Source organism: Pantherophis guttatus, chromosome 1 (genome assembly GCF_059756535.1).
Source record: "Pantherophis guttatus breed Tessera chromosome 1, ASM5975653v1, whole genome shotgun sequence".
In the NCBI taxonomy this organism is placed as follows: domain Eukaryota; kingdom Metazoa; phylum Chordata; class Lepidosauria; order Squamata; family Colubridae; genus Pantherophis; species Pantherophis guttatus.
In genome coordinates, this window is record NC_142063.1 from 247,147,918 (window position 1) to 247,157,809 (window position 9,892).

General features: G+C 37.6%; 1 protein-coding gene across 2 annotated transcripts; it reads left to right on the top strand.

Annotated features, from left to right (window-relative positions):
* Positions 1-2,427: 2,427 nt before the first annotated feature.
* Positions 2,428-9,142, top strand: GTF3C6 (general transcription factor IIIC subunit 6). 2 transcript variants are annotated; one of them, XM_034409168.3, is made up of 6 exons: positions 2,428-2,559; positions 4,913-4,993; positions 6,434-6,497; positions 7,167-7,211; positions 7,296-7,409; positions 8,486-9,142. In XM_034409168.3, the coding sequence occupies exons 1-6, from the start codon at positions 2,473-2,475 to the stop codon at positions 8,785-8,787; spliced, it is 693 nt and encodes a 230-aa protein (XP_034265059.2). In that variant the 5' UTR covers positions 2,428-2,472; the 3' UTR covers positions 8,788-9,142. The 2 variants fall into 2 exon arrangements, with proteins under 2 accessions (XP_034265059.2, XP_034265060.2); XM_034409169.3 differs by having other exon boundaries at positions 2,435-2,559; positions 7,299-7,409.
* The last annotated feature ends 750 nt before the right edge of the window (positions 9,143-9,892 follow it).

The window sequence follows — 9,892 nt, forward strand, 5'->3', positions numbered from 1 at the left end:
AGTTTTTTTGTGGCAATTGTTAAAGCAAATGTGGCAGTTAACAAGTTAAATGTGGCAAACACGGAGTTAAGTGAATCCATTGTTTATTATAGTATGATTTTCCTGAGAACAGTCACATGACCAGAGGATGTTATAAGTGGCCATAAATATGGCCAAGTTGCTAAGAGCCTCTTGAAGTGTGGTCATGTGATTGCAGGGATGGTGGGGAACTGACCATCGAAACTTCAGAACCAGATTGTAAACTCTGTTTTCCAGATACGCTGTCACTTCGGTCATTAAGTGACAGCTACAAGTCAAGGACCGCCTGCATGTGGTTCACTATGTTGTGGCAAGTCAGAACATGATGGCTGATGTATCTACAAAATCTGACTTCAAAACCAAGGATAATTTTTCTAAAATGACAATTTGAAATGCTTATACAGAATCAAGTTCATCTATTGGGCCATATATATAAACTTTGATAAGACAGACCAAATAAAAGCATGTATTATAAACTGGATGCAAACCCTAAAGACCCAATAAAATAACAGGAAGAATTATGGAACAAATCAATAGTATTTACAAACTATGCTTTTAGAGAGAACTGATATAAAATGATTTACAGATATTCAACCCTGTCAGTGATTGTTAATAGACAACTCTTATACGGTAGTAATAAATGCTGGAACTATCATGCGACAAGGAACACCCAAAAGTATCGAAAATTGAAAAAAAAACAGTTCAGAGAATCTTGAACAAATTGGAAATGAAATCACTTTTTCCCTGAGTTAAGTATAAGTTCAGAACATCATAAAAACATTTTTACTACTTTTTCAACTCTTTCCACCAATTTTTCATTATTGGCACATGATAATTTTTATCCATGTTCCAATGAATCATTTTGGTGACTGCAGCCTTCCAGCCTTCCGAGTAAAATGAGGACCCAGATTGTTGAGGGCAATATGCTGACTGTAAACCACTTGGTGTAAAGCACTATAAAGTGGCATGTGAATCTTAAGTGCTATTGTTCATAATCAGTTTGTGCGATCTTGCATGAGCTGAGTATATATGACATACTATTTCTTCTGCCTCTGCACAATCTGCAATTTGAATCATTTGGTGATTTTGTTCAGTTCTAGCCTTGGCTCCATTGGTTCAAATAGTTTGCTTTTGCACAGCGAAAATCAAGCTTTCAGTTTCTCTTTAATGTTCCAATCGTAAGCAATTGCTAGGTTTTATCTTTATCCACTTTCCCCTCGATCTTTTGTAGAAATTGACCATGTAATACTTTTCCTTCCCAGCATTCTGTTCGTTTGTATTAACATTATTTTGATATTCATGTTTTATTTCCTGCACATCCAATAAGTTTCAATTTTTAATTTACATTGGTGCTTGTTCTTGATTTTTACATAATCAGCCAATGCACGTTTTTTTTTTCTTCAACAGTTTCACCTGAAATAAACCTCTGCCTCCATTTCTGCAGGGCAGATATAATCCATATCACAGTGGAGAGGTAACACATGGTTAATACTCATTAGCTATTTCCGTCCCAATTGTCCAGCTCAGCTTGTTTCCAGCTAATAATTCCAGCAATGATTGTATCATAAGTATGGCCCAGGCTTTGATAACTGTTTTTACCATTCAATTTTATTTTATTTTTAAAAATACATTAAAAAATTAAATATAAAAAATTATAAAGCCAATCACTGTTGTAGAAAGTGTCAGCTACACAGCTGCAATAGTATTTCTCATCCCTAGTGATGCTAACGGGCAGAGATATTCCCCACCCTAATATGTTCACAGTAACTTTCTTACAACAAATCCCTGATAAAGCAGATGTATAAAGTGGTTTTGCATAAATAAAATGATAGGATGTGGGAACAACAAAGTATAAATCACAGGACAAAGTTAGACTTTTTTTTCCCCAAACCCTCAACCACCCTTCTCTAAAAATTAAAATCCGGGAGGCTGCTTGATTGATGGATTAAGCGCCCCAAAATCATCACCCACTCTTAAAGACCATCGAAATTGATGTTCTCCATGTGTCCATACTAGCCGCCCTAGTCCTTCAGCTATTCATTACTATTCATTAGTCCATCCACCTTGCTGCTTGGTTGTCTTTTTCTTTTTCTCTCCACCTTTCCCAGCAATATCGTCTTCTCCAGAGAGGTGACTCTTAACACGATGTGTCCATAACTAGGAAAATTTAAGCCTAATTCATTTCTATTTCGGAACAAAATTCTGGTAAAAGAAGGAAAAGCCATGTTGGCAGGCGAACTCGAGTGCTTCGGGCTACTCTACGCACTAGGCGCTTACCCCCCGGCGAACGGATCCGCCGTTTCCCCCAGTCAGACTAAGTCGTGAACAAGCCGTGGTTAAAACCAGGCTACTAAGCTCAAGGTTCGCGCGAGGACCCACAACCCAAAACTCCCCCCCCCCTCCGCCCGCCAGGCGGCGCTTCTGCCGCAAAAGACGCGCGAGGTTTCAGCTGAGATGGCGGCGGGAGCGTCACGTGACGCCGGCGGAGTCCCTGGTAGCATGGAGGCGGCGGATGGGACACAGCAAGAGGAAGAGGTCGAGGTGGGTTTGAGTGGCGGGGAAGAGCCCAGCGGGATGCGACCATTGCAAGATGCCTCTGCACGGCAACCGTCGGGGAAGGGACTTTCTCTCCTTCGGGATTGCCGAGTCTTGACGATGTCGCGGGGAGATTTCGCTGCCTGCGGATTGCCCTGCAGCCAATGTACCAAAACGGGAGAATAATATGTGTAGCTCAGGGTTGAAATGAGGGGTCGTTGGTGCTCGCTGAGCTCGGTTATTTCCTTGCAGGCGTTTCATTACCCGAAGTAGGTAAGTAACATCATCAGTGCTACTATGTTACCTAGTTTGGGTAATGAAAAGTCTGCAGAGCGCACCAAGGACCCTTCGCTTTTGAATGGGCTGTGCTGCATTAACGGCACACACAACACCTGCAGCAGAATAAGAGCGCCCGTCAGCCTCTTTGTAGGCTGGGTTGCTTTTAGGGAGGGAAGCGTGAATCTCCACCTCAGTGTAAACTCCACTTCACCCGTAAGGAGGCGCTGAGGGTCTTAGCGCTGCTGCGTTATCGTCCTTGTTTTGAGCCTTCTCGGGCAGTTGAAAAACTCCAGCTTTTCCCAATTTGAAGTCCTCCAGATGTTTTAGACGTTGGTTCCAGAGGTGGGTTTCAGAAGGTTCTGACCAGTTCTGGAAAACCGGTAGCGGAAATTCTGAGTAGTTCGGAGAACCGGTAGTAAAAATTCTGACTGGCATGGCCCCCATCTATTCTCTGCCTCCCGAGTCCCAGCTGATTTGGAGGAAATGGGGATTTTGCAGTAACCTTCCCCTGAATTTGGGAGGGAATGGAGATTTTACAGTAGCCTTCCCATGCCACGCCCATCAAGCCACACCTACTGAACAGGTAGTAAAAAAATTTGAAACCCACCACTGGTTGGTTCCCATAAGCCTTAACCAACACTCCTGGCTGGGCCTTGAAAACGTAACTTCTGTTTATAGAGACCAGCGGCTTGATTCATGAGCGATGCTCTCCGGAAGCGGAATTCTTTTCTACAGCTTTGGGAGGAATCTGGATCTGATGAGATCTAGCCCTTTCCCCTTTGAAACAATGGGGGGAGGGAAACACTTTACTTAGGATATAAATATCATTTAATTTGTATTTTATTTCATTAAATGGGGAAAAAGCTGAAGGAGAGAATAGTATGGATGCAGACTTGGGCTCCTGGAGGAAAGAGGTTATCTAACGTTATTGATTGTGTACTGTCAAGTTGTTTTTGGCTCCTAATAACCATATAGATCAGGGATCCCCAACCCCCAGGCTGTGGCACACTACCAGGTTGTGGCCTATTTGAAACTGGGCCGTGTGAGAAGTGGACTGGTGTGCACATGCATCTCCATTCATGCGACCCTAGTCCACCACTCACTTGGCCCGGTTCCCCTCCCCCCCCAAGCCAGCAAACCACAAAGGTTAAGGACTGCTAATATAGATTTTCTCCATGACAAATATGAAGCCAACAAATGAATAAATTATTATTTTTTAAAGTTTTCTGCTGTTTTGCAGGAAACTGGAACTAGCATGCATGGCTTCTAGGGTAGTTAACTACTTAAGCCTAATGGGAAGAATTTCTTCTAAATCATTTTAATTGGTAACTTAACATATTTACTACTGGTACCCTTATCACAATTTATCAACAAAGTAGAAAAAAATGACTTTGATCACCAAATGTGGAGAATTGCCTTTCCGAATTGCAGGTGTAATCTTTTTAATGGTGCAATGAATGTAAAATGACAAAACATAGTTCTTTTTTATTTTCCAATGAATTAATGTAAGTTTGTCCTGTGTGTGTTAACTGTTAAGAATAGTGAAGCACTATATAGAAGCAGTATAGAAAATCAACAACTTTTGGGCAGTGGGGAGGAATGTTGGGTTTGAAATACCATGGTTACTTATTCTTCTGCTAGATTTTTATCTCACTAAAGACAGTTTATTTGGTGGCATACACTACTTTCTACTTTATTTTTTTTCCTACAACAACCCTGTGGAATATATCTAGAAGAGAGAGAGTGACTATTTACCAGTGACCTTTACAGTGACCAAGAAGAAAACAGAACCTGGATTGTCTAGTGCTAATTCCCATACCATATTAGCTCATTTGGTTCTCATTTGGCAAACCAATATCAGAGGATGACACAAATAACTTCCACAGTATTTTACATTTGGGTGAAATGGTAGAGAAAACATTGGATGGCTGCTTTTTCATAGTGTCACAGTCGTGCTTAAACACCCATATTGGAACAATGTCAGTGACAATAATGTATATTTCAAATGGGTATGTATGTCAGGCTAAAAGATTGAGCTGTTAAATACACTATTTACAATGTTTTGTAATTTTCCCTCTAGGAACAATTAGTTGTGGTAGAATTGTCTGGAATAATCGATTCAGACTTTCTGGAAAAATGTGATAATAAATGCAAGATTTTGGTAAGTGTTTTTAACATAGTACAAGTTAATATATCTTTTTATTAAAAAGTACAATTGTGATTCTATTCAAAATCTTTTAAAATGGCAGGAGTTAAACTACTAAATTTATTTCTTGCTTAACAAAGTGGGTATGAGCGTGATGTTTTACTCAGCCTTTTTTTGCTTCTTACAACAAACATTCATTGTAATAGAACACATACTTCCATTCCTTACAACAGACCACATCTTAAAATCTCTCCATACATTTTCCTTTGCTTAATCAACATTCTACTGAGTACACAAATTCACATTCTTAATCTAGATTTTTCCACTACAACTTGTAGTTATTTTCATGCTATTTTCCCTATCAAACAGAGCTATCTTGGTCTTAGATACCCTGTTTCCCTGAAAATATCCCCTGATAATAAGCCCAATTGGGCTTTTGAGCGCATGTGCTAAAATAAGCCCCCCCCCCGAAAATAAGCCCTTCCCAAAAATATTTAAATGCAGAGCTGGAAATCAGGTCAGACAGCAAGAGGAGTCCCATCTTGCTCCATGCGCCCCAAAATAATAAGATCTCCCCAAAAATAAGGCCAAGCCCTTATTTCGGGGTTCAAAAAAATATAAGACAGGATCTTATTTTCGGGGAAACACGGGTACATTGATTTCCAGATTCATGTTCCTTACTACAAGTTATCTAATATGTGCTGCAAAACATGTTGGCTGTCAGCCAACAAATCAGAATCATTTGAATACAGTATGTTCACCAACCAACATACGTCTAATATCACTACAAGTATTCCTTATACATTTATCCATATTGCACAACCAAGGCAACATCATGTATCTTGGCCCTACTCTCTGTTTTATGATTTACTAAGTATTCTCTTTATTCTTATGGATGCTTTACTTCATTTATATGCCATTGTTTTTGCATTTAGCAACCAACCTGCTAAAACATTCCATAATTGAAACCTGTTTATCATTGTTTTTCTATATTAAAATATACAGCTTTTTTTTTTTTTTTGCTGTTTGTATATTTCTTGGTGCCTTACAGAAAAACAAAATGCTTTGCTCTGCTCACTTCCGGTTTGCTAAACTCAAATTTAGCTTATTGTCATCTCTTGTACACTTTCTATCTGAATTTGGCACAATTCTCCCTAAGTAAAAACCAATTAGATGTGGTAAATTTTGGTTAGTAATACTAAAGACATAACCAACAGCCCATTTTATCCAAGCTTGCTCATTCTAGAAAGCATATTCAGGGTACTGATGAATATTCATGATGTCTGGATATTCCTGCTCATTACAAATGGCAGTGATAAATGTCTGTCCATGCACAAAACATTTTGTAGTGACATGTCATTTTTATCAATTTTAGAGATATCACCCAGTTTAGATCATGCTTTGAATTCACTGACTTCCTTTCTGTCAAATGTGCTTCTGTCTTTATGATTTTAGGGAATTGACACAGAGAGACCTATTTTGCAAATAGACAGATATATCTTTGCTGGAGAATATGAAGGTAAGAAAAGTAATGAATAGCCTATTTTATAAGCTGTGATGTAAAGTAACATGAACCTTAAGAACCATTTTACTTTCTTTTTGTCTTTCTTCTTCGTAATTTTTTTATATAGAAACAGAGGGAACTTCTTCATCTAGTCAATAAACTGATCAAAAATTAATTTATAGTTTCAAATCAGTAATTTCCTTGATTATGTAAACAATCCTGAATGGGTGACCAAATTTAAAAATAAACCAAGGAAAAGCATGCAATTCTGTGGATAGTGAGGTTAAGCTTAATACTAGTCACATTTGTATTTAACTCTTAACTTTATATGTGCTCCACACATTGGGCCCAAATTGGGACACTACCTATTAGGGCAACAACTGGAAGATACATAAGCCTCCTATCTAAAAAACAAACTTGTTTCTGTTCAGACTTAGAGGTAGAATCTGTCTCACATGTCCAGGATTAAACTCAACTTTCTGAGAGAGATGAACATCTTCATCTCTAAATCAGCACACTACTTAGATATTGTACTATATACAAGTCTTTTATTGTGTTTGATCTTGGGCTGTAAATAAATTTTGAATGTATGCATGCAATCTTCTAATTCTTTCATAGATTTGAGTAAATATTACTCTTTAAAATAAGTATTTTCTTTATCAATTTGTTTACTCTCATCCTCAGATACCCTTGGAACATGTGTAGTGTTTGAGGAAAACCATGATCATGGTAAGCAGTACTTTGTATTTTAGTTTTTCAGAATCTCAACTTTTTTTTTTAAAATGAGAAACATTCTGCTTTTTTTCTTGACAGTAGATGTGGAAGGCAACCAAAAATTGCAACTAAAATATAAATGCCACACAATGAAGAAACTAAATATGACGCGGACACTTCTGATTGAGAAAAAGGAAGGGGACGAGAACATAGGTGATTTTCAAATTCTAGAACTTCATCCTCTTTTTCTAAAACTTCATTTTTTGTTTCCTCTGTCTAAAAATATACTTTAGGTATATCCACAAGATCCCTTAATATCATGTATTGCTTTTATGCTTTTTTCTGTCTAGGTTTCATATACTCTAATTGGGTTCACAGATAGTTTAAATATTATATTGCAGAATACATTGTTATAAATCATAGCAACATAACAATATTGCTTGTGTAACATTGTAAGCCAAAGCTAAATTACTGTTTTGTAAAACAGTCACAGACTGCTCTACATTGCTGTTTTCATGGCTTGTAAATACATACTTTCTCTGCACCACTTCAACATCAGACAACTTTAATTGAGCTTTTATAAAATTGTAGCTTAGCAACTCTTTCTGTTATCCTAATGAGATCTTAACCAGTCGATCATAATATCCTGAATTGTAAATATAAATTAGTTACTAAAAATGTTCCCACTCCTTAATTGATAGAATCAATTTGAGAAAAAGCAGAGTTAGTGTATGTTCTGTTTGACGTCAGAATAATAATCTTGCAGATCTGGAAGGGCAAGAGCCCCATCTACCTTCATTTATCCATTTTAACGTTACTTGTCAGATCTATTGCAGATTAACCCAAATCTGCCATTATTGGAGTTCAAATCATGGTTGCCCATCATAAGAAGGACCTGTTACTGAAGATTAATGTGATACAAATATTTCCATTTAATGTTGTATTTCACTTTAGAATCCTTAAATTTAGAAGTAGTATTTTTTTCTCACGTTTTGTTGTAGTACCTCACCATAGCAGTCATGCAATATGCATTTTTGTAATGCAGTATTATCTCAACATGAATCTTTTTAATCACAAGTAGCAGCCAGATAATCTTTGAATTTTGCTGTGCAACAGTCTCAGTATGAGCATCATTTATAGAGTGGTATCACTGCTGGGAAGCCAGAAAAGGGGGGATAAGAGAAGAGGAGAGCAAGGGATGAGACAGAATTTCAATAAATGACATTTGTTTATTTATATTCTTCTTACTAACTCCTTCCTATCTCTTTCCCCTCATTTTAATTTGTCAGGAGGCGGCATAGAATGGCTAGATCTTAAAGACAAAGACTTCTCATACAGCAGACCAAACATGATTTGTAATTTCTTGTATGAAAAAGATGACGAAACAGCTGAATCCCAAGATAAGCTGACAGAAGAGTCTGAAGAAGAAGCCAGTGACAAAGGAAACATGGATTGGAATTTGGAACCTGGGATTCCAGCTGACAATGCAAAGGATGATGCTGAACCTCTTTTGGATACTCCAGATCCCATCACAAAAAATCCTTCCATAGAGAACAGTCAGAACATTGCTTCAGAAGAGCCTCCACATTGATATAAGCTGTTTGATTGAGCAGCAGTCACTGACTGATATCTGATATATACATATTGTCATTAGAAAGACTCTGAATTTGTATACAAATTATTTTGTGAAAGTTTTGTTAGGATCACATTCCTTTTGTGATATTGTCTAATACATTTCCCAAGTTCTCTACCTCTTTGTTAAAGGAATTGGAAAGTGGAAAGAGAGACTTCCGTTGAACTTGGAAGCTCTTATTTTGATTACAGATTCCCTTCTCTTGCCTTCTCCCGGTTACTTCTTTTGCTTCCTATCTTGTCTGGTGAAGAATTCTGTAGAACTCAAGTTTGTTTTCTATTTTGTGATTTTGATATAATAAAAGATGCAACTCTAATAAGGACTTGGATTTTTCTTTTTGACCAATAGAGCTGCCTTTGCTTTTTATAATGTAAAATTATTTATCACAATTTACAAACTATGGTTTAAAAGAATCTACATATTTTCAAGCAGCAACCTCCTTGCACATATGTACAAACAGCAGCACAATGAACATTTAACCCCTTCTGAAGCTTAAGTGGAACACCATGAATAGGACGTTGCCCAAATAAAATGTGATCTAAAAGCAGGAGATAATGCAGTACAAATCATGAATTCCTTGACTCTTAATTTTTTGCTTCTAACATAAGATTCAAATTGTGTATACAGGTACTCCTCTACTTACGACCACAATTGAGCCCAAATTTTATGTTGCTAAGTGAAACATTCATCAAGTGAGTTTTTCCCCATTTTACGGCCTTTCTTGCCCCAATTGTTAAGTGAAGCACTGCAGTTGTCAATTTAGTAACACAGTCGTTAAGTGAATCTGGTTTCCCCATTGACTACTCGTCAGAAGGCTGCAAAAGGGGATCACATGACACGGGAGACTGCAACCGTGTCATAAATACGAAGCATTTGCCAAGCATCTGAATTTTGATCATGTGACTATAGGCATGCTGCAAGGTTGTAAGTGTGAAAAACGGTCATATGTCCCATTTTTCAGTGCCCTTATCAATGAACTGATAAGTCGAGGGCTGCCTGAAGTATATAACATCTTCAAGAACAGGGATCTCTAAAGTTTTAAACTTTTAAGACTTGTGGACTT

Coding starts and splice junctions, on each gene's coding strand:
- GTF3C6 (XM_034409168.3), top strand. CDS start 2,473: ATGGCGGCGGGAGCGTCACGTGACGCCGGCGGAGTCCCTGGTAGCATG. Junction 2,560..4,912: donor AGCAAGAGGAAGAGGTCGAG/GTGGGTTTGAGT, acceptor TTTTCCCTCTAG/GAACAATTAGTTGTGGTAGA. Junction 7,410..8,485: donor GGAAGGGGACGAGAACATAG/GTGATTTTCAAA, acceptor TTAATTTGTCAG/GAGGCGGCATAGAATGGCTA.